We start from the raw sequence: 25,107 nt of genomic DNA on the forward strand, positions 1-25,107 counted from the left end.
ATTTCTTTTCCTCCAAGGATACTCTGTGAAACTGTAAAGGACTTTGTTGCCAAAGTAGAGAAGGCCTACGAAAAAACGTTGGAAAACGCCGTTGCAGCCGACGCCGTGGCCAGTAAAGTAAGGGGGTCACCTTCAGGGCGTGCAAGGTTTTTTTTTATTTTGTTTTTTTAAAGATTTTATTTATTTGACAGAGAGAGATACAGCGAGAGAGGGAACACAAGCAGCGGGAGTGGGAGAGGGAGAAGCAGGCTTCCCGCGGAGCAGGGAGCCCGATGCGGGGCTCGATCCCAGGACCCTGGGATCATGACCCGAGCTGAAGGCAGACGCTTAACGACTGAGCCACCCAGGCGCCCCAGGGTGTGCAAGTTTTTTACTGACAACCTTAACATTGTACTGTTTCACAGCTAAATTGATTAAGTGACTTTCTTGCCAAAACATCTTAAATCAAGAGAAAAACTACTTTGGAATCAGATGTAAGGGATTAAAATATATTCTATTTTACAGTTACCCTGGAATATGTAGGAAAACTGCATTGCTGAAGACCATCCGACATCCTGAATTTTATATCAACTCCCTTTTCCCACAGATTGACATCTCCAAGGAGAAATGCTCAGCAGCAGGGTCATGTGGGGGAAAATGCTGGGCGGCTGGTGTTCCAGTGGGGAGAGGAATGGCTTTCCATTTCCAGGGAAACTGGTCATCAGGCTCCCCCCTTGCGTGGTTCTTTGGGTTCCCCAGACATTATGGTTCTTGGCCCCTTTCAGGGTTCTATTTTCTTGCTTTGCCTTTTTCTTTATAGATTTTTTTCCCCTTTATGAGCTTTCTGAGGTTAAGTAAGAACCTTAAAAGCTATTCTCTTTGCTTTCATTTGTTCATGACAGGGCATTCCTACAAAAGGTTTGGCTTTCTTGGGCTTGCAAAGGAATGATCTCCAGATTTATGCTGTAGATGGTGGTTTAATTGAGTGAAAGGAAAAGGAAATAGAAATAAACAGACATTTGATGTTTTCAGCCTCTTTTTTCTTATTTTTCTCTTCTGTGGAGCGCTTCAGAAAACAGAAGACTTCTCTAGCCATGTTTTTTTCTCTTAACTGTTTCTGCTATAGCCTCGTCTTAGCATGACATCAAGGACAAATAAATGGAGGAGGGAAGGATGGGAACCTGTGTGGCAATAAAAGATGTATTAGGGCAGTCTTAGCAATAGCTTCAGCCCTCCATGTTTCTTTACCCTTAGTCAATCGAGAGAAGCAGACAGAAACAAGGGCGGAGTGCATGTTTTTCTTTCTGCATCTTCTTTTTCTTCTTTATCCTTGTGCATTTTCCTTTTTGCTCTTTTTTTGAGCCAGTAATCCCGTAGACACCGTTCACCTCTTTCACAACCAAAGCTTTGAAGGAGAGCTTACCAAGACTCAGCCAGACCTTCAGTTTATGTTGCTCAAAACGGTACCATACGTCGATTACTTTAGGGAAAAAAAAGCTTACACAATATTTTGTATAAGTTTTGCATAAGTTTTTTGTGGAACGTGTCACTTTGAAATGAAGTGTTTGTTCTTTTCTTTTAAGGAAAAATACCTATATAAAGATGATAGAGATTTTCTTTTAAGGAAAAATAATTATATAAAGATGGTAGAGTTGGAGTATTCTGGAAGCACACATAAAAATTTGCATAATTGTGCTCTTTCACAAAAATGATTATTTAGTCTACAAGCTGTCTAAAGTATAATTTACAATGGATAGCCAATTAATTGGTAAATATTAATATAGGCATCTTTCCTCCAAAATCAGAAGTGATTCACTCAAATTGTCCTTTTCCATTTCCACCCAGTGGATATTCATTGCTGTATTTTTGTTTCCTTAGTGTTCGGTCCTAAATGAAAAGCTTGAACAACTGCTTCAAGCTTTACACGCAGATTCCCAGGCTGCCCCCCTTCTCCCAGGCATCCACTCTCTCATTGTAGAAGAAGATACCGTGGAATCTTCCAGTGAAGAATCCTTGTGTGAAAGCAAAGAACAGCTCGTGGATAACCCTGCAAAACCTCCCTCCCAGAAAGCTGTCAAACCAAAGGAAATAATGTTGCGGGCAAACAGTTTAAAGAAAGCGGTGAGACAAGTCATTGAAGAAGCCGGCAAAGGTACACATGAACAAAGTTAGCTTTTGAAGAAGTTAGCCGCAGTCCTATCTTGTAAGCATCGTGGCATTTTAATATTGGTCAGACTGCACGCACACACAAAATTTTCAGGCAGGACAGAAGATAAGGCCAACAGAATGAAATTTGTACTAAGTCTTCTTTGTTGTTTTAGTAAGATCTGCATATGATATTAATGTGAGGATCAGCATATTAATGATACATGAAATAACATCTCAAAGATAAAAATACACTGGAAACATTGAAAATTACTTTAAGTTACAATTATAAAATTTTAAATATCTTTTACCTAATTGGAATCTGTTGAGTTCTTAAAGAAAATCAAACCTGTAAACTACTTTGAAAATACTTTCTTAAATTCATTTCCTAAATGTTTATGTTGCTTTTTAAAGAGTCTATAAAGGTTCTGCCTGTATTTTAATTTTTTGTATGAATATAATGTATATACTTCTCTTAGAGTTTTAGGAGTGGACTAAAGTTAACTTTAACATAAAAAATTAATATTTGAAAACACTTCATAGGTTGTGACTTGTAGTTGGACTTGTATTTCATTCTCGAATTCTTTTATTTTTTCTTCTGATAAAAATATAATTTTTACAATTTTAAATATTTAGTTTTATAATCTCTAGTACTTATAGATATTACCCCCAAACTTATTACCAGTTACTGTTTATTTGTGAATATGGAATTTCTTTTGCTTTATGTTTCATTTTTCTTTTTAAGCATATATTAATATTTATGGATTTTATTTTTACTTGTCCAAACATATTTCTCTACTTACTACTTAAAGTTATGGATGACCAGAGTGTTCATCCCTGTGAACCAGTTAACCAGTCATTCGTTAATGATAGTACAGAAACAGATGAATCTAAAGAAGAATCTAAAGACGATGATGCAAAAGAGTCATTAACTGGTAAGAAAACTAATTACTTTGGAATTAAATAGAATACGACTCTGTTTTTAGTTTTCAAAAGGCTTTTCAGTTTGAAATAAACTTTGTATTTTTATTTTTAACAAGGCTTTTCAGAAGTTAAAGCTTAGATATTTATGAATACTAAAATAATAAAGGTAACATTTAGATGATTGTCAAGTACTCCCACATCCCTTCTTGTCATATAATCTGGAGATTATCATAATAAACTAAGGATTATGGAACCAAACATGGCTAAATATCTTAATTTTCCTGAGGAAGAAGGGAAGAAACACCTAAATCAGCATATTTTAACCTGTCTTTAGCCCACAGATGCCTTTGAGAATTATGTGAAAACTGCATGTCACATATGCACAGAACTTGCCATTTAAATAATTGAGCAGTCCCCTGAATTCCATTGATCAGCCTGGACAGTTTGCTAATTCTTATTGCTAAATTAATCCTCAAAATCATTGGACATCTAATTACAACCCTATCTCTACTGAAATCATATTTGCCAGGAAATTAATATGTAGTCACTTGAAGAATAGTAATTATTCCTCTACCTTTTAAGTTTGAAGATGAATTTATACTTTTAATATTTCAGATTGTATAAGGGAATGATTATTCATTTACTAGAATAAAGCAAAGCAGAAATTAAAGTATTAATGAGTCTGAGAAGATAATATGAAAATAATTGCATGGTACTAATGAAAACTCAACACTATTAACTCAGAACTGCAATCGTTAAGTTCCTGCTTTACTTTCATGACATATAGACTTGGGCACATTGCTTAATTTCTTGGCGGTTTCCTCATTTGTAAAATGGGGATAATGATGTGCCTACTAGCTGTGAAGGTTGGAGACGTTGTATATGGGGAGTGCCTAGAAAATTCTGTCATTCTTTTACTAGTGCTACTCCTTCCACTGCTTTGGCTGCTAATTACATCAGCTTCGAAAGAATGCTCCTTAATGGAATGTAAAACTCTCAGAAACTTTGAAAGTAGACCTTATAGCTTCACATGTCTGACATACAACCAACGCATACATATTCTACACCCGTAGCCCTTTTAGACTTGAAATGTACCTATTCCGGCACACAGCTCAACTCTACAACCTTACACCCTGTAGACCTTAAAGATCCCTGTTGCAGCATATAATCCAATACAGGCATACTTTAGAACCCTCTTGACAGATGGCCATTGAGCCTTTGGACCACTCACTTTCTTTTTTCGGTTCATTTTAGATATTTTATTTTATGTTTTTAAGTAATCTCTACATCCAACGTGGAGCTTGAACTCACGAACCCAGGATCAAGAGTCGCAAGCTCTGCAGACTGAGCCAGCCAGGTGCTCACTTTCGATACATCCCATTCTTAAGATCAGCTTTTAATTGTTAGAAGGTTTTTCTTTATATTCAGCTTTATATTTTCTTCTTTAAATTTATACCCATGGGCACACTAATTAATAAAGTTTTATGTATGATAATGGTAACAGTAACAACTGCTGACTTTTGGTGTGGTGCTTTATGGGTCGCTTAAAAGCAAGTTCATATATATTTCTTCAGGGTGTTGAAGATAACTCTGCCATGTGACAGCCTTAAATGGTACTGGAAACAGCTTTCATGGCCTCATGGCCTCTTCCCACACCTTATATCTTCTTTTCCACATTATCTCCTCAATTCTTTTACCAATTTTTAACTCGATTTCAAACTTTTTAGTTTTTCTGGTTGCACTCAATTGGTCAATATGATGCCCCATTTTGAACACAATCCCCCTGATATGTCTGTAGTATAATATCACACTGATAGCCATACACTACTCATTCTGGACATTTTTTTATGTTCTAAGGACTACCCAAGATTTTTTCTTGGCATGAAGTATTATATTGTAATACTCTATAAACCGGATCTCCTCTTATTTTTGTGCAAGTGATTTTTTTTAAAACCTAATTAGAACCTAATTAGAGTAGTACATGCTCATCCCTATGAACTTTTATCTTTTCGATTTGGATCTATCATTGCATCCTGTCAAAATCTTTTGAAGCTTGATTGTATCATCTCAAACTTACTTCATCTAGAGTTTAATAAGCAGGACTTGTATGTCTTCATCCATTAAGAAAGCTGACTTAAGCAGGGCTGACAATGGCATTCTTAGAGTATGCTGCTTGATCATTTCCCTTAAGATAAGGCATGGTTTCTTTGGAGGATTGGCTTTCCAGCACTCATTGCTAATGATTTTCCAACTGGCTACCATTCTGTCTTACTACGTTCTCATGAACTGAACACTTCCATTGTAGTCTGCAAAGAAAACTAAAAAATAAAATCATGCAGCTATAAATATTGATATTGAAATAGACATAAACTTACACATATTGCAACATTGGATACCTTAATGTTGCAATATTTGATCTTATTTTCTAGCTAGTAATCCGATTTAGTGGGAATCAATAGTAATAGAAGTATTTCTGTATTAAATAATCATTACTTTTTGAAGAGCATTCATTGTATTATTAAATTATGCAATGATTCATATGCCTGAAATGTACCATACAGTATATTAATATGATCAATGAGATCTTATGTTTAAGAAGAACCATGAAACATTAATTTAGTTACCTGCAATGTTACATCAATCTTAGTCACTAAGATGCTCTCTGGTTTTTATCAGAGATGAATATCAAAAGGTTGTTTTTATTAGAAATTAGTTCCAGGTCTTGCATCTGTCCAAAAAAAAAAGTGTCTGTCTGCTACTTTTCTTTAGTGCAACTGGACTGTTTTTGAAGAAAGAGAAGAGAGTGTAAGATTAATATGGTTAGTTTGTAATTAGTCTTAGGGAGAGTAAAGATAATCAAATTTTTGAGTATTTTTAAATTGAGTTTGAGGAATACTGTTTTTTTTAAACACCTGCCAATAGCTCCTAAATTAGTTAAAGATACTATTTGTTCTCCATTAAATTGCCCTAGTTTAGACAGAATTAAATCTCTTTTTTTTTGTTGACTTTAAGAGTAATTCTGTTTTGGAATAATTTTTTAAATGTATTGAACATTTGAAAGAATATGATAGATGTATTTTGGGCAAAATTTTGTTCTGAATATATAGTTAATTGAGAAGTGCAGGAAAACAAATATTGGTTTCATTTGAAAAAAATACCATTTTTCCTTTCCTGTATGGAAGACAACGTTAACTCATGTTTCACATCTTAGCTCTGGGAATTACATTAATTAAATTTGATCATTCACCCAACGTTTATGACAAAAGGATTACACTGGTAGTATACATTATAACACATATGTACCATTTTCAAAAATCATCAGTCTTCAAAATTTCTTTTTATCTTTAAATATGGGTTGGCCACATTCAAATTATGAGTATTACTGACCTTTAATTATGGTAGGCCCGTATTTTCTACTAATCTCCCTCTGTTTGAAATGAGTTATCAGGACGTCTACCTGTGGCCGAATCCCTCCATACAGTAAATCTCAAAGAAGTGAAAACAATGGTAGAAGAATAGGTAAACACAATGTAATATTTTCAGTTCTGTTAATTGATTTAAACGTGCATTAAATTATTTTATGTCCTGAATTTATCAGGGCTTTCTTATTCTTAAAACTTTATCATTACCTTTTTTTTTTTTTTTCTTTTATAATCGGGACCTTTTGCCAACAGTTAAAACTGCACCTGCACCTCGGTCTCCAGATGGCCGGGCAAGTCGTTCCCAAACTGACTCTGGCTCTGGTCCAGCTGTGGCAGCCAGCAAAGAAAACCTCCCTGTGCTCAACACCAGAATAATCTGCCCAGGTAGTATAGATTCTGAAACATGGCGTATTTTTAAGTATTTCTGTGAAAATGTATTAAGTACTCATTTCCATGCACTATAGAAATGTGTTCTTAGAGACGAATGTCCCTTTTGGAGAATGTTCTTGTCACTCTTATCAACCAGACTCCAGATCTTAGACTTGTGTGTGTGTGTGTGTGTGTGTGTGTGTGTAAGAATTGCCTACGAAGCACTAAAATACATGTTTTGGGGCCCTGCCCTGAGAAATTTTAATTGAGTTATACTAGAATGCAGCCCAGGAATCTGCAGTTATTAAGCACCCAGGGTAAATCTGATCCTATATTCCACTACCTCTTAGGTATCTCCACAGCTTTCCTCTTTGTTGTAAGCCACAAGTCTCTCTGTCATTTTTAGGCTAGTAACATTGCTTCCTTTCGGAACATCTGAGACAGCTATTCCAGCTCTGATGAGATGAATTGACCTTGGGATTGGGTTAGTACTAGTGGAAAGCAAAGAACATGTGCAGCCGGGGAGGAGGAAAATACAGATGCCTCTGATGTCTCCTTAAGTACCAGTTGTTTGACTTAGTGAAAACGCTCCAGATTTATTCCAGAGTCGATTGGATCCCAAATTACACCCTGAAAATCAGTCTGTCCTACAAGGTGAATCACAATTCAATAATAATAGGTGGAGATTTTATTATCGCACTTTTGATAGTGGATAGAACAACTAAACAAAAATCAACAAGGAAATAGAAGATTTGAAAAAAATATAAAACAAGCAGACCTAACAGGTGTCCTACAGAACACTCCACCTAATAACAGCAGAATATACATTCTTGTCTAATGCACATGGAACGTTTTCCAGGATAGATCATATATTAGGCCATCAAACAATTCTCAGTAAATTTAAAGGATTGAAATTATACAAAGGACGATTTTTTTTACCACAGTGGAATGAATTTAGAAATCCATAACAGAAGGAAATTTTGGAAATGTACAAATACGTGGAAATATGTGGGTCAAAGAAAAAAATCACAAGAGAAATTTTTAAGTACTTTGATATAAATGAAAACAAAAATACACCACACCAGAACTTACTTGATACAGCTAAAGAAGTGCTTAGAGTGAAATTGATAGCTGTAACTGCCTATATTAAAAAGGTAGAAAGATCTCAAAATCTAATTCTCCACCTTAATAAACTGGAAAAGGAGGAACAAACATACCCAAAGCAATGAGCAGGAAAGAAATAATACAGTTTGGTGTGGAAATAAATGACATAGAGAATAGAAATCAATACAGAAAATCAATGAAACCAAAAGTTGATTCAGTGATCAGCTTAACAAATTGACAAGCCTTTGCTAGAGAGACCAAGGAAACAAAAAGAGAAGATTTGAATTACCGAAATAAGGAATGATAGAGGAGAGACATCACTAACAACCTTACAGAAATAGAAAGGATTATAAGGGAAAACTATCAAATATTACATGCCAGCAAATTAGATAACTTCAATGAAATGGACCAACTCCTGGAGACATGCAAACTACCAAAACTGATTCAATAATAGAAAATCGGGGGCACCTGGGTGGCTCAGTTGGTTGGGCAGCTGACTTTGGCTCAGGCCATGATCCCAGGGTCCTGGGATCAAGCCCCACATTGGGCTCCCTGCTCAGCGGGGAGCCTGTTTCTCCCTCTCCCACTCCCCGCTTGTGCTCTCTCTCTCCGTCTCTCTGTCAAATAAATAAATAATCTTTAAAAAAAAAAAAAGAATAGAAAATCCAACTAGACCTATAACAAACCTTCCTACAAAGAACAGGCCAGCATGCATAAAGTTTCAGTTAAGGAAGGTGAATAAGTTCTAGAGATCTGCTGTGTCCAACGTTGTATCTATAGTTAACAGTACTGCCTTGTACACTTAAAAATTTGTTAAGAGGATAGATCTCATGTTAAGTGTTCACAATAAAATAAAAAGTAAAAACAAAACAAAACCAAAAACAAAATAAAACCAAAAAAAATCTATGCCTAAGTCCTGGGCTCACCTGACTAAGTCATTTTCCTTTTCTAATGGTTCGCTGGTAAGCCCTCATCATTGGTCTACCTCTTTATGATCTTCAAATGACTTCATTTTACATTTTGCTCAGCTTTTCTATTTTCCCTCATAGTGAGGAGGGGTAGTTGGTCTGATCAACTGATAACCTGCCATCATCAAAATGGTACATTTACTTTTAGTTTTTGCAAATTCTGGGTTGTTGTGGCTTCCCATAAAACTTTGTTCTCTCGGGGCACCTGGGTGGCTCAGTTGGTTGTGTCTGACTCTCGATTTAGCTTAGGTCATGATCTCAGTGTTGTGAGATTGAGCCCTGCATTGGGCTCCACACCCAACATGGATTCTCTCTTCTCTCCCTCTGCCCCTCCCCACTGCACGCTCTCTCTGTCTAAAAACAAAGAAAAAACAACAAAAAACAAAAACTATTTTCTCTCATAAATCAAAAAGAACAAATGAATGGATGGAAGGAAGGAAGGAAAGAAAGAGGGAAGGAAGGAAAGAGACCATAGGACAGGAGAAAATAGTTGTAAATGGCATACCTGATAAGGGACTAGTATTCAGAATATATAAAGAACCCTTAAAATTCAACAATGAAAAGACAAATACCTCAATTTAAAAATGGGCAATGGGATCTGAGTAGACACTTCCAAAGAGATATACAAATGGCCAATATGCACATGAAAAGATGCTCACCATTATTAGTCATCAGGGTAATTCAAGCCAAAACCACAGTGAGATACCACTTTACCTTACTGGGATGACTACGATCAAAAAGGACAGATAATAACAAATATTGGCAAGGACATGGAAAAATTGGAACTTTCATACATTGCCGGTTAGAATATGAAATGGTACAGCCATTTGGAAAAGTAGTTTGGCAGTTCCTCAAAGAATTAAACACAGAGTTAACATATAACCCAGAAAACAACTCCTAGTTATAGACCCATGAGAATTAAAAATATATGTCTACACAAAACCTTGCACATGATTGTTTTAGAGCAACATTATTCATAATAGCCAAATAGAAGAAACAACTCAAGTAATCATCGGTTGATGGAGAAACAAAATGTTCAGTATCCATACAGTGGACTGTTATTCAGCCTTTAAAAAGAACAAAGCACTGGTAAATGCCACAACATGATTACCTCCTAACATGTTATGCCAAGTGAAAGAAGCTTGACATAAAAAGCCACACATTATGTGATTACATTTGTACAATATGTCCAGAATAGTCAAATCCACAGGGAAAGAAAGTAGGTTAGTGGTTTCCAGGGTTTGGGGATGTGGGGAGTGGCGGGAAAGGAAAATGACTACCAACAGGTATGGGATTTCTTTGAGGGTAATAAAAAAATGTTCTAGGCACGCCTGGGTGGCTCAGTCGGTTAAGCGTCTGCCTTTGGCTCAGGTCATGATCCCAGGGTCCTGAGATCAAGCCCTGCATCAGGCTCCCTGCTCAATGGGGAGTCTGCATTTCCTTCTCCCTCTGCCCCTCTCCCTGCTTGTTCGCATGTGCACTCTCTCTCTCTCTCAAATAAATAAATAAAATCTTTAAAAAATATATTCTAAATTAGGTGGTACTGATCATTGCACAACTTTGTGTATATATTTACAAACAGCTGAATTATACACTTACTTTTTAAAAGGTGAATTTTATGGTATGTTAATTATATCTCAATGAAATATTAAAATAAAAAAAGATAAATGCAGAACATGTTTGATTCTGGAAAGGCCTCCTTGTCTAGAGGTTATATCTCTATTTAAACCTGGAACCGTGGGATGACCTGTCTGGGCTAAAGCTGTGAATATGGCTAGCCTTAAAATATTATTCTATTGGGGGCGCCTGGGCGGCACAGTGAGTTAGGTCTCCCACTCCTGGTTTCAGCTCCACGCTTAGAGCGGAAAATCTCTCTCCCTCTGCCCCATCCCCTGGTGCTTGTTCTTGCTCTCTCTCCTAAAATAAATGAAAAATGAAAGATTGTAAAAAAAAAAGAAAATATACTTTTCTTTGGGGCAGCTGGAGTTTGATTCTTCACATCTCCAAACTGTTCTTATTTTCCTCACCAGAACAGTTGTTTTGTTCATTTATTCACTTATTTAGAGATAAAAGAAACTGGCATAACTAAGTATGCTATAGCCCGTTCAAAACTATGAAATTAAATGACAGAATAAAATTCATCTTGATTATTTGATAATCAGTTAAACTTTGTAGCTAAAATAAGGAATAATAATCTTCTAAGACGAGCACACAGCTGAGGAAAAGAATGTTTGCTCAAGGACTTTTTTTTCTAATATCCTAGTGTTTCTCAATTCCATGACATATTTTTCCTCCCTCTTCTTTCCTTTTTGTTTGTTCTCTTAGGCCCTTATTACTTTGTCTTCTTTTCAGAGTTTAATGCTTCTAGCATCAACAATTAGTTGGGTAGATCATAAAATTAATTAGCTTTGAACATCATAACTACCTTGTAGAAAACTAACTAGTTGTTGAAATAAACTTGACGTTTTACATATTTGGAAGTAAGATAAAAGTTGTATTTTTCTTAAGTTCATAAATACCTGTGTTTAATATTTTTGTACTCTTGACACCAACACTGAGTTTTGTGTATGTCTGTTAATTTTTTTTCAAAGATTTTATTTATTTATTGGAGAGAGAGACAGAGAGAGCATGAGCAGGGGAGGGGCAGAGAGAGAGAGGGAGAAGGACAAATAGACTCCCTGCTGAGCGGGGACCCCCCCCCCCAAAGCAGGGCTCAATCCTAGGACCCTGAGATCATGACCTGAGCTGAAGGCAAATGTTTAACCGACTGAGCCACCTAGGTGCCCCTCTATTAATATTTTTAATTGAAAATTATTATCTATGCTTTGAGAGTATGGAAGTGGTAACTCTATGACATTCTTGGTAATTCAGCCTTTATTGTAAATTCCTTATAGACTACCATCTTATTTACTGTAACAAAGGAAGTAATATTTATTTGTTGAAGTTATAGAATCACTAGAATGGTAAGTGAGGAACTGTCACAAAGAAACTCTTATTTGGGTCTTCATCTGCTGCATTTTTATGACAACACATAGATCCTAAGAAGCCTCAAAAATCTTGTAATTACCAATGTCATAGTTCTTAGTTTTGACTAATGAGAAGAGCAGACATTGAAAACCATGCTTTGGGGGCAAGGTGTCTGAGATTAGGCCTGAAAACAATGCACTGGCTCTTTCTCTGTCTTTTTACTTAATATGTGATCCTGTATGTCTTTATTTTTCTGGCCAGGTTTAAGAGCAGGACTAGCTGCCTCAATTGCTGGGAGTTCTATAATCAACAAAATGTTACTAGCAAATATTGATCCTTTTGGTGCAACGCCATTTATTGACCCAGATCCAGATTCAGTGTAAGAAAATATTTTTGTAAATACCTTGTTTTGGCTTTTCTTGTTTCTGCTTTATACTCATGGTAACATTGTCAATGCATTACAAGGAATTTGGCCCCCCATACAAAGAGGGTCATTAGAAAATTCCAAAAGTTGATAATGAAGAGTACATTGATGCATTTGAAACGCAGTGGTTTTCATGATCTCTTCCTGAGGTAGGGTTCCTGTCCGGCCCATTGTCTCATGGGCCGGACAGGACCCACGTGTAGGATCACAACCCTATGGCAAAATGAGGCACAGCTATGTTACTTTCCCCTAGAATATTGTATTCATCGGCACCTTCATAACCATTTTTTTTTTTGCTATTCCTTTTTCCTCCTTTCTTCTCAGTGTTGCCAAATCTCATCTTTCCCCATCCAGCTTCTAGCTTGATTTATTTCAAGAAGCTTCTGGCCCACATTGATCTCTTCCCTTCTTAAAACTACAGGGTTTTTTTTTTTTTGGCAGTTCAATATGAGCTTTTACTTCTGTATTAAATTTTGCTTTTGTTATATCTCATTTCTCTAATGACACTCCTCAAAGACAGTACCATATTTTAAACTTCTTTGTACTTTCCAAAGCACCCAGAAGATGGACTGGATCTAGTCATTTTACTGCTCAGTAAATATTTGTCCATTGATAAGAGTACAAGTGGAGAAAAATTCCTAGTGATCAAAAAAAGAGCATTGGCACCTGACTGCAAGGCCCTCCCATTTGTGTGTTTGGCGAGGGTCTTACACAGGAAGCAGAACTAAGGTTTTATTACAATTAATAGAAAAGCATTACCATGACTCTGTCTCTGCTTTGCCTTGTTCACTATCCCTTTATATCATATGTACCAAAAATGACATATATATTCTGGGCTTGTGCACATGGCCTATGACTAGGAAATAATTCCTGCTAAGTTTTACTCTCATCTATAAGGCATGGAAGCTTAAATGCTTTTAAGTGCTATTTTGTGTGCAAATTGTAATTGTTATGAATCTGAAGTTGACTTTTATGTACATTTCCTTATTATCACAGAGATGGATATTCAGAAAAATGTGTCATGAACAATTACTTTGGGATTGGATTAGATGCAAAAATTTCATTAGAATTTAATAATAAGAGAGAGGAGCACCCTGAAAAATGCAGGTAATTTTGGTAATAGTAATAATGTTATTACATGAAGGTAATTTCACTTTAATTTCATTTATTAGCTCTTTTGCTTGCTCTGCCTTTAAAGAGTAAATCAATAATAGCTATTAAATTGTCTGCCAATATTTATTTCAGGAGCCGAACTAAAAACTTGATGTGGTATGGAGTCCTTGGAACCCGGGAGTTATTACAGAGATCGTATAAGAATTTAGAACAGAGGGTTCAACTTGAGGTAAGTTCCTCTTGAAGTAAAGATAGTTCAGATTATCTTACTTAGAAAAGTTAATTACATTTGCAGAGCTAATTTGGCCTAAATGCTTCTTCAAGTGCTTAAACACTCAATGGAGGTGATTATCAACTTCATACTAAAGGAGGTTTAGACACTGGATATGAATGACACACTTAATTATCATTATCATTAGCTCCTGAAATGTGGATGGTTCTGTGGAGTCACTGGTGCTCCGTGAGAAGGTGGAGCCATGATGAGGACATTTATAGGAGAGCATTTCTGATGAATTCCCACAGATCTTTTCATTTAAGTTGACAAATTCTGGCCCAATTCTATAATGCCTGACGTTTCACAAATCCCTGAGAAAACATTCATAGTATAAAGACTCTTTTAATTTAAATATGTATTTGTTCCAATTCTAACAATAGTAAAATAAAGAGATTTTGAACATTGAAATTTTTTAGTAGTTTTTACTAATTTAAAGAGGAAATTAAGGACAGCAAAAGTTATTTACTCTCCTTCACTAACAGGAAAAAGAAGATTGGGGACATGGCTCTGAAAAGTCTATTAACTTCTGTGAATTTTATTTTCTTTCACCGTTGGTCCAGGATTCACGGTTGATGCTGATACACATGTCTTTCCTATCTTGTATCTTTTTATAACCAGATATTTTTAATTAAGGTATAGCCTAGGTACAGAAAAGTGTGCAAATCTTAAGTCTACAGCTCATTAAATTAAACAGGAGCATTATTTTTTTAGGTGTTATCTTTACACTGGAATGCGGACTACAGAAGTGCCTGGCTCATTCGTTATCAACTAAATGTCCTAGTAAAGATAAACTCATTATACCTTCCCCTCTAGAGCACAAGCGCATGATCAGCTGGTTTGATTTATCATCGCTGTGAAATTAAGATGGATGTTACTGGCATTTCTTCCATTTCCTTTAAGTTAGTTATATGATTTAAACAGCTTGTTCTAAAGCACACAAAGATACCTGTTCAATTTATTGGATTCAGAAAAAGTTTATTATTCTACTGAATACTTAATGTTTGTTCACTTTAATAAATACACACTGAGCATTAGCTGTGTGCCAGGAATGGCCCCAGGTGCTGGGATAGAGTATAAACCTTTGAATGTATTTTTATGAAAAAGAAAAGAAAATGTAAAAAATGCATGAAGGAGTACAATCAAGTATGAGATATTCTTAGTTATTTTAAATGGTTGAAAAATGGATTGAAACTGGATTTTCATTTGTTCTAAAGTTTGGAGATCATTTCGATCAGGCATTAAAATGCGAGTTTTATAAAGTTACGTTAATTACTTTTTATTGTAAGAATTAATGAAACTATAGCATCTATTGTAAGTCTGACATCTGCAAGCTGTCCTCTTTTAAAATGAAGGATTAAACCTTCTATTCAGTAAGAATTTGCTTACCTGTCATGTATAATTTACTCACCAGCCAGAGGAAAATTTTTCCCTACTTAAGTGGTAATTTTAATTTTCATTTAAGTGATTAATTAGGAGACACGGAATTTAAGATACTTCCCGACATGCATGGTGTTTCTTTCCTTGGTTTTGGTTCTGACTACTTGAGGAACTCAGCTTTGAGTCTGGCCAGCCACCAGTTAGTTACAGAGCAGGAGAAGAGTACCAGGAGGTGAGAGAGGGGCTAGATGAGGTGGTTGGGACCCAGAAGCCCTCACTGAACCTGCTTCCAAAAGGACACTTGACATAAGCACAAAGGTGACCATAATGCAAGTGAGAATATCATTAAGTGATCTGAAAAAAACTCCAGAAAAGTACTGCCTGATTTTGACAGAAAGAAGAGGTAAAACATTATTTTAAGTCAGTTTTCTGTTACAACTTCTGCCATAGGAATATACACTTTAAATTTTTTTAATTAAAAAAAAGAGAGAGGGCGCCTGGGTGGCTCAGTTGGTTAAGCGACTGCCTTCGGCTCAGGTCATGATCCTGGAGTCCTGGGATCGAGTCCCACATCGGGCTCCCTGCTCAGCAGGGGGTGTGCTTCTCCCTCTGCCCTCTTCCTTCTCGTGCCCTCTGTCTCTCATTCTCTCTCTCTCAAATAAATAAATAAAATCTTTAAAAAAAATAAAATAAATAAAAAATAAAAAAAAAAGAGAAAGGTAATGTGTAGGAATATATTTACAGGAGAAGCAAACATTACCAATACACTTCCCGACATCATCCTTTGTCTTGGGTATTCGAGTGGCTTCCCAACTAGCAGTTTTGCTCTTTTTGTCTAACCTCTAAGCTTTTTACCTTACAGTGTGATGGGCAGTATATTCCTCTCCCCAGTCTGCAAGGAATAGCAGTGTTGAACATTCCCAGCTATGCGGGAGGCACTAACTTTTGGGGTGGAACTAAAGAGGATGATGTAAGTATCTTCTTGCACCTTCCAGACGCTAGGGACTGCCCACATTCCTTGGCCCATGGCCCTTTCCTCCATCTCCAAAGCCAACAAAGGCAGGCTGAACCTTCCATCGCATCATTCTGATCACCCCAACTGCCCTTCTCTTCCACTTTCAGTGACTTTTGTGGTTACCCTGGGCCCACTGCATCATCCAGGATAATCTCCCCTTCTCAAGGTCCTTCTAGTAATGACATGTGCAAAGTCTGTTTTGCCATGTAAAGTAACATTCACAACCTCAGCAGATTAGGACATGGACATTTTGGAGGTGGGAAGGGGGACATTATTCTGCTTACCAAAATGCCTTCTGTACTTTTAACTTTCTAAATTTATGTGTCTGTTGTTATTATTTTTATCTTTAGGAATGTTAAGAGGGCTCATTTGGCCTTTGAAATTTAGAGCTATGTTTAGACAGGAAAGTCTAAAAAGAAAAAACACAACTTAGCGAATGTAATAAATGTTTTAAAAATAATAAAATGAAAGGAACAATTATTAAGATATACATAACAATAAAAAAGGATTATTACAGTCTTTGAAGAATCACATGTGAGGAATGATAGCCCCTTTTATTTGAGGCTAATAAGAGTTCCCACTGACCCATTTTTTCAGGGCTCTTGAATGAGCAGACGGAGATTAAAGTATAAAATAAATTGGAATATATTTGTAATTTTCATTATATGAATATATTCCAATCTTAATGAACTATAAAACTTATATTAGCTGTTAATTTTTTGTCAGCCTGTAACTACTCTTAAATATTTTAAAGGGAAGAAATCAGTGAGATAAACAAAGCTAACAGCACCTACTAGGTCATCAGATAGTGTTCTCAGAATTTCACATTCATTATTAACAACCACAATTTTTATCTAAATTTGACCAATGAAGAAACTGAGACTAAGTTCACACAGGAAGTAGCAGAGACAGGATTTAAAACCACGTATTCTGCTAACAAAAATGATAAAAAATCATCAAAGTTTGCAAATTCACATCCTGATATTTTCAATGAAAGTTTTAACTAGGATATTACTTGATGCTGAATAATTTTTTTCAGAGGCATAATTGTTTGTCATATAGTCAAAGAGAGAATAAAAGGAACAAAGTAACACAGCCGGAATTTAATTCGTTGGATTAAATTAATTTTGTGAAAATGCATTTAAAGTAATCCTGCATGGTTTTTATTCTCTGAGGTGTCTGTTGTCATCTCAAATGCCCTAAAAAGTTGTTGTATTAAGATGTAAAGCACATTGGGCGCCTGGGTGGCTCAGTTGGTTAAGCGACTGCCTTCGGCTCAGGTCATGATCCTGGAGTCCCTGGATCGAGTCCCGCATCGGGCTCCCTGCTCAGCGGGGAGTCTGCTTCTCCCTCTGACCCTCCCCACTCTCATGTGCTCTCTGTCTCTCTCATTCTCTCTGTCTCAAATAAATAAATAAAATCTTTAAAAAAAAAAAAGATGTAAAGCACATTGTACATACATATTGCTTGTAACACATTGAAAGATTTCCCTTAGAACATACCAAGGGAACTGGGTATTTTAGGTTTCCTAAAATTACATGCACCATTTTATCAAGACATCAAAGTTATGTGTGAACAGATGTTTAACACATTTTATACCAAGATGGATTATTTAGAAATATAATAGTTCACTGGTTCAAAGAGGGCTTTATGAGAGACATTAGCATTTTATCCATGTGGGTTTTAAACCTTTTTTATTAAGTTTGTTTACGTTAAATCCTCTTCAGTGGGTTTTTCTTTTTGCCCTTGGGTTATCATTTCCTAACAACGTTTACTTACTTTGCTGTTTACTATTTTCATAAGTTCTTTTTAATATGTATATTGCAGAGTTTACATTGCTGACGTGCCACTCGATCTAAACGTTAACCTCATCAGGGGAAATGTAATGTAGTTTTTCCTTTCAGATATTTGCTGCACCATCATTTGATGACAAGATCCTGGAAGTTGTTGCAATCTTTGATAGCATGCAAATGGCAGTTTCAAGGGTCATTAAACTGCAGCACCATCGAATAGCCCAGGTTTGTTTTCTCTGATCAAACCTGACCTCATGACTTGGGCCACTGGGGAAGCTATTCCAAAGGACTCCTGTGCTGTCTATGCATCTAAAAATGTTAACTTTCCGGGCACCTGGGTGGCTCAGTCAGTTAAGCGACTACCTTCGGCTCAGGTCATGATCCCAGGGTCCTGGGATCGAGCCCTGCATCGGGCTCCCTGCTCAGCAGGGAGCCTGCTTCTCCCTCTCCCTCTGCCTGCCACTCTGCCTACTTGTGCTCTCTCTCTCTCTTTCTGTCAAATAAATAAATAAAATCTTTTAAAAAAAATGTTAACTTTCTTGTCATGTCAGTTGTTACTGTGTCATGACAAGTGGAAAAAGATGCATTCCATTCCACCGAATGCACTAAAAGTCAGGCTTGAATGCAGATTGTCAGTTTCTCGGGACGATTTGTTCTCTAAAATGACTTGTTTTATTTCAGTGCCGTACAGTAAAAATCACTATATTTGGCGATGAGGGAGTCCCAGTGCAGGTGGATGGTGAAGCATGGGTTCAGCCTCCAGGAATTATCAAAATTGTGCACAAAAACAGAGCTCAGATGCTAACAAGGGACAGGGTATGTAAAAAAAAAAAATTCTTCTAGATTTTTATCAAGCCTTTTAAAAACATTAAACTGTTCTGGGGGCACCTGGGTGGCTTGGTCGGTTAAGTGTCTGATTCTTGATCTCAGCTCAGGTCTCTATCTCAGAGTGGTGAGTTCAAGCCATGAGTTGGACTCCACGCCGGGGGTAGAGCCTACTTTAAAAAAAAAATTCAGTTGTTATGAAAAATAGAAACTAAGGAAAGATATTTAAATTGTCTCTTAAATCTGACATTTAGGTCATTGTGGTTTTAAATATGAACAAGTATTTAGTTTTTTAAAAAGTTAATAGACTACGGGCACCTGGGTGGCTCAGTCAGTTAAGTGCCAACTCTTGATTTCTGCTCAGGTCATGATCTCAAGGTTGTGAGATCCAAGCCCCACATAGGGCTCCACACTGAGCTTGGAGCCTGTTTGGGATTCTCTCTCTTTCTCTCCCTCTCCCCCTTTCCCCACCCTGGCTCATAATGCGCATATGTGTGCACTCTCTCTCTAAAAAGAAAAAAAAAACTTAATAGACTATATTTTTATTATTTTTTTAGGTTTACAGAGAAATTGAGTAGAAAATACAGAGAATTCTAATTCTATTTCCACATACCTCCTTACCTCACTGACATACAGTCCCTTATTATTAACATCTTGCATTAGTGTGGTACATTTATTATAGTTGATGAGCCAATATTGATAATTATTAATTAAAGGTCATAATTTACTCTTCATGTTGTACATTTTATGTTTTTTTAGAAATATATAATCGCTTATATCCACCATTATAGTATCATACAGGGTAGTTTCACTACCCTAAAAATTCCTTGTGCTCCATCTATCCATCACTCCCTCTCTTACCTCAACCCCTATCTCCATAGTTCTGCCTTTTCCAGAATATGTTTTAATTAAGGTCACACTTACAACAAATAAGACTGCCAATACCCATCTTGTCTATGATGGGTTTAAAGTACAGATTGAAGCCTAAATTGAAGCTGTCTTTCTTAAAACTTTTCAGTGATTCACTCCTCATCACTGATTACGTTACTTATTTGTTATGATAACACTGGAAAATTTTAAAATAGCTTTTTTGTATCTTATGATTTCTTTAATGAAGCTTCAGATTAGGAAAAAAGCAATCGTTTCAAAGTCATTCATGTAACATTTAAATACTCTCTTATGTGGGTCTCAGAGTTCCAAACTAACAATTCCTTGCAATATTGATGTTAAATAGGCTTTTGAAAGCACTCTGAAATCTTGGGAAGATAAACAGAAGTGTGATTCCGGTAAACCAGTTCTTCGAACCCATTTGTACATCCAGCATGCCGTTGACTTGGCAACAGAAGAGGTGTCCCAAATGCAGTTATGCTCCCAGGCTGCAGAGGAGCTCATTACTAGGTATGGTGGCCCTGCTTGCTTTAGGGGAGGAGAACTCTGGTCTTGGCCAATTTTGTTTTTTAGTTTTGATACATAATGTCGGTTGTTTGGGGGTATCTAAAAGAGATGCATTTACTTTCCTTCCTCATTTGTTGCCTCATTTATGCCTCAGTTAAACCCTTTCTCACACACACACACACACACACACACACACACACACACACACACCTGTGTTCTCTGCAGAACAGACCTTGGACTTCCTGAAACGCAGTAGAGAGCTTGCCTAACTTACCCTACAACAGGGTGCTCTTTCTGTTATTGCTTATTTCCCCAGTTCTACACAGTCTTTACACTCTACTACTTATGTATATGTTACCTTATAATTATTAATTAAATTCTTCTGGAATGTAGAAGGAAATATAAATATTAACCCTGCTCCCAAGGAAATTTGGGTGGGAAAAGTCTGAGAATCAGTTTCCAAAGACATATCCAGAGATTGGGAAACCACACAGGAATTCATTTTAGTAGACAGAAAGGGAAGAGATGAAAACACAAGTTCTGGGAGTGTGAAACAGATAAAAATCACTATTACCAGGAGTAAACTTTGTTGGGGGAAGGGAGGACAACCATGGACAAGTTTCTTATCCCCTCTTCACCTAAATCTTCTCTACCAAATGGAGATAATAAGAGCTAACTCTGTAGGTCATTGTGAAGGCTAAATGAGACCACCATGTAAGAAACTTATTAGCACATCACGTCTGGCATAGGTGTTCTGTGTATGGTAGCTATTCCTACCACACCTTCACCTGGTCACTGATAAAAATGTTGAAAAAGAAAAGAAGGAAAACAAAGCTCTTTAAATATTTTTGGAAACCTAGAATGTACTAGATGTTAGAGATGTGAGAGAAAAGATATGAACTCCCTACAGCTGGAGACCAACATTCAGAATTAGAATAAAGTATGATAACTGCAAGATACAGAGAAGCTTAGAAGCAAGGTAAGAAAAATGAGTAGTTAGCTAAGTGCAAGAACTTATCCACAGAGAGATTCATCTTAGGGTACTATAAACAACTTCTGTTATTTTTGCTTCTTTTCCAGCTTTATTGAGGAATAATTGACAAATAAAATCACTTATATATATGTACAAGGTGTACACATGATAATTTGATATATGTACACATTGTAAAACAATGACCATAATCAAGCTAATTAACAAATTATGGAAAATAGTATGGAGGTTTTTCAGAAAATTAAAAATAGAACTGCACCATTTTCTTGAAACCAAAATATACTTTCTGTATTATCTCCCTTGAAATCAAATATACTTCCTAAATTAACTTCCTGTCAACTAACCAAATAACCTTATCAAAAAAAGGGAAGTGAAGGCTGGCCAGACTTGCTTTTGGTCAACCTAATGTGGTTCCCCATATGTGTTTTTTTTAATTTTGCAAAAGATGAAAATCAGGCTCACTCATCTATTTTCAGAACTTATTCATTCAGTAGTCAACAAATAATTCTGAGTCTTTTCTGCATGCCAACCACCATATTAAGCAGTGGGGATGCCAAAATGGCTGGGTTGTAGTCCCTTTCCTTAATTTGCTGGCAGGGTAGCAGAAGGGAAACGTGTGGCCAGAGTGTTATCACAGGGCTCAGTGGGGGTGCTGTGGATACACACAGGAGGCCAAGAAAGTAAGGGAGGGCTGCCTGGAAAAGGTGATCTCTCAGCCAAGTCTTGATGGAAGAGTAAGGGAAGGAACATTCTAAACATGGGAAGAAGCCTGGGCAGAGGCCCAGAGGAGTGTGAGTGAATAGTACTTTTAGGAAATCTCAGGGAACTGGGGATGGCATGGTGTATGTGAGAGAGTAGGAAATGTGGATGGAGAAGGGAAGAGGGGCCAGGTCTTACCAGGATGTTCCTGGAAGCAATGTGTAGCATTGTTTGCAAGACAGCAAAGCAAGGTTAGGGTGAACATTCTTGGAATGGTCCTGATGGGGAACAACGGATTGAGGTAGGAGAGATGGAAAGAAGAAGAGAGACTTAAGATTGATTATTATCTAAAATTGCTGACTGACCTGAATTAGGAGACAGGATGACCCTCAGGTTCTGGTGAATGGCTGGATGGATTATGGAACCTTTGATGGAACCATAGGATTCAGGAGGGAAAGTAGGTTTGAGAGGGAAAATGACAGGCTCCGTGTTGGACTTCCAGAATTTAAACTACATTAGAAATATCTAGGAGGAGGGGTACCTGGGTGGCTCAGTCAGTTAAGCATCTGACTCTTGGTTTCGGTTCACATCATGATTTCAGGGTCGTGAGATAGAGCCCCATGGTAGGCTCTGCACTCAGCCAGGAGTCTGCCTCTGCAACCCCCCCTCGTGCTCACATGCTCTCTCTTTCTCTCAAATAAATAAATAAATCTTAAAAAAAAAAGAAATAAATATCTGGGAGGAAATTTTAGTAGGCAATTGGAAATATTGATCTGAAATTGATTTATTTCTTTTCCTTTTTTTGAAAATTAGAGTAACATTTACCCACCTCTATTCTTCTGATAAGTAACCCATTCTTTATGATTTCTCAAGGTTATTGGTAGAAATATTGAGATGACATTTGCAAATTCCTTTGTGGCTTGGATATCAATTGTATGATCTTTAAGAATTAAGCTCTCTTCCTTTACTCTTGATTCAACAATATAGGCCTAGTCTCTTTTCTTGTTTTACCCTTTCTAGTGTGAAGATCATTCTCCTTGTAGATGTCAGAAGCAAAAAGGATTTGCATAGTTTTGCCTTCTTGCTCATCCGCAAACTTTACATCATCTTCTAGCAATTGGTGGAACTTTTCCTTTTTTCTTCTTTGGCCTTAGTGAGCTCCAGGATCCTGTTTTTTCAGGATATTCTTAAATGTTTAGATTCCAGAGGACTGTGACACAACAGACTTTGGAGCTGATAGACATAGATTCAAATCCTGGCTCTATTACTTATTAGCTTTGTATACTTACCGAATCTCTCCAGCCCTCACGCTCTTATAAAGTGGAGAAAATTAATCACAGTTACCTTTTAAGTTGTGAATATTAAATTAGATAATGTATGTAAAGCACTTAGTGTATATATGCTAAATATGGCAATGTTCTTCTCCTACTCTGTTTTATTTGTTCCTGATTGAAGTTTCAATGAATAAAAGATTAAGTTTCTGCTCTCTACATTTGGGCCCCATCTCACTTGCCAATGATACTTCAAAATGAAGTGTTACTATATTTTGTTCTTCCAAATAGTACCTCACTGTGTTTATCTGTGATTCTAAGCCTAACTTTTCCTATAAAGATTTTTGGTTTCACATTCTTTGTTACAGTGGGGTTTGAATTTTGTAAATCTACCCTTTGTTATTCATAATTGAGTTGAACTCATTTAAAAATATCCCCTAATCTTTTTTTTTCCGAATTGTCTGATTCTACCATTTCTACACTTCAGAAAAATCAGCGATGCTCAAATTTTTTTTGTTCACCTGCCTCATTTTTGCTTTCAGGATCTGTGATGCAGCCACGATCCATTGTCTCTTGGAGCAAGAACTGGCCCATGCTGTGAATGCATGCTCCCACGCACTGAATAAAGCCAACCCACGCTTCCCAGAGGTGAGGAGCTAATGGTAAATTCTCATTCCACAGACTGTTATGTATTACACATATATTTCAATGCTATAACATGTGCCATGCCCTTTGAAAAAGCATTAGACAGTCTGTAGGAGTGCCTGCCAGAGCTTATGATGAATTAGTGGCCACATTTTCATTTTTCTTTTCCTGCCATTTTTCCATTCCATTCCATTCCTTTAAAATCTCTTCATTTTTTTCCCCATTTCTCTTTCAATCACTTGTCGCCTTGCCACCTTCCTTGCACTTCTTCTCCTTCGAGCTACCACCATCCCTTCTTGTTCTTTCTTTCACCTTCTCCCCTGCACCCTGATGTAGGGCAAACTACATACCATGCGTTTTATTAGAAATGTTCATTCAATGTCAAAGCTGTGTACAGAAGTTATTCTCACTTCATTTTGTTCTATGAAACTGGTAAAGTGGGTAAACTTTTTAATGTAGATGCTACAATTTTGTAACATCTATAATTTTTTTAACGTAGGTGTTAAAAAAAGAAGGGAAAGGATACAGCTCTCTTGAAATATGATACATGGTACAAGGCTGTAGTGTAGAGAAAACTCATAGCATTTTTTCATTCCTTTAATTATTCAGTGGAAGTTACCTAAATTGATAGATAAGTGCTGCTTCCTCAAGGCAAAAGTCTAAAAAACAGTCTGGTTGGAACTTCTGGGAGTCAAAGTCAGTGGATAGAACTGATTATGATCTGATAATGCCCCATTATCTGATAAGGCATAATTTTCTTTGACTGAACTGTTTTATGGGAACACGGATATGTTGTTGCAAGCATCCACATGTTTGTATGCAGGAGATGTGGTCCTAAGTGTGTGACTATAGTCAGGGCACGGGGTGAAATTGTTCAATTATAATAGAATTGGGGTAGAGTTGTAAATATGTGTGATGTGTGTGATGTGTGTGTAAATATGTGTGATGTGAATTTATGGGAAGAATAAAATGTAAAGTATTTGCTGATGATTGAATCCCAACTTAATACAGAACTACTTGTCTTTGATGTGTTGTTTTTTTTTTTTCTAGAGTCTTACGAGAGACACTGCCACTGAAATAGCCATCAATGTGAAGGCATTATATAATGAAACAGAATCTTTACTAGTGGGCAGGGTTCCTTTGGTAAGGAAGAGATGACTGGTAACACAAGAATGACGATCCATGTGTGGGCCTCAGCTTTATTAGGGAGCATGCATTCATTCATCAGATTCTAATGCAGAAGCAGCCTCCTGGCCTCCATCCTTAGGGCTTCCCTTTTACCTGGCTTTTGCCTTCGAGAAAATGCATGGCTACACCGGGGAGTTATGGTGCGGGCTAACAGGAGTAGAGGTTTCCCCTCATAGATGCCATCAGGTTTTTATGCAGTACAGTTCTCCCCAGTCAGCT

General features: G+C 36.8%; 1 protein-coding gene across 5 annotated transcripts in view; it reads left to right on the plus strand.

Annotated features, from left to right (window-relative positions):
• DGKH (diacylglycerol kinase eta) overlaps positions 1 to 25,107 on the plus strand; it is a 189,293-nt gene that overhangs the window by 141,278 nt on the left and 22,908 nt on the right. For 4 of the 5 annotated variants that reach the window (XM_064586055.1, XM_064586054.1, XM_064586057.1 and 1 more), the window contains exons 15-27: positions 18 to 117; positions 1,858 to 2,131; positions 2,937 to 3,059; positions 6,723 to 6,854; positions 12,140 to 12,257; positions 13,299 to 13,409; positions 13,548 to 13,644; positions 15,929 to 16,036; positions 17,986 to 18,099; positions 18,556 to 18,690; positions 19,934 to 20,097; positions 23,598 to 23,703; positions 24,751 to 24,843. In XM_064586055.1, the coding sequence (XP_064442125.1) occupies positions 18 to 117; positions 1,858 to 2,131; positions 2,937 to 3,059; positions 6,723 to 6,854; positions 12,140 to 12,257; positions 13,299 to 13,409; positions 13,548 to 13,644; positions 15,929 to 16,036; positions 17,986 to 18,099; positions 18,556 to 18,690; positions 19,934 to 20,097; positions 23,598 to 23,703; positions 24,751 to 24,843 (1,675 nt within the window). The remainder of the gene's footprint in view (positions 1 to 17; positions 118 to 1,857; positions 2,132 to 2,936; positions 3,060 to 6,722; positions 6,855 to 12,139; positions 12,258 to 13,298; positions 13,410 to 13,547; positions 13,645 to 15,928; positions 16,037 to 17,985; positions 18,100 to 18,555; positions 18,691 to 19,933; positions 20,098 to 23,597; positions 23,704 to 24,750; positions 24,844 to 25,107) is intronic. The other variant, XM_064586056.1, reaches the window with a different exon arrangement.

This window comes from Mirounga angustirostris, unplaced genomic scaffold (genome assembly GCF_029215605.1).
Source record: "Mirounga angustirostris isolate CCGP_5_RB_7025 unplaced genomic scaffold, mMirAng1.0.hap1 SCAF_3, whole genome shotgun sequence".
NCBI lineage: Eukaryota > Metazoa > Chordata > Mammalia > Carnivora > Phocidae > Mirounga > Mirounga angustirostris.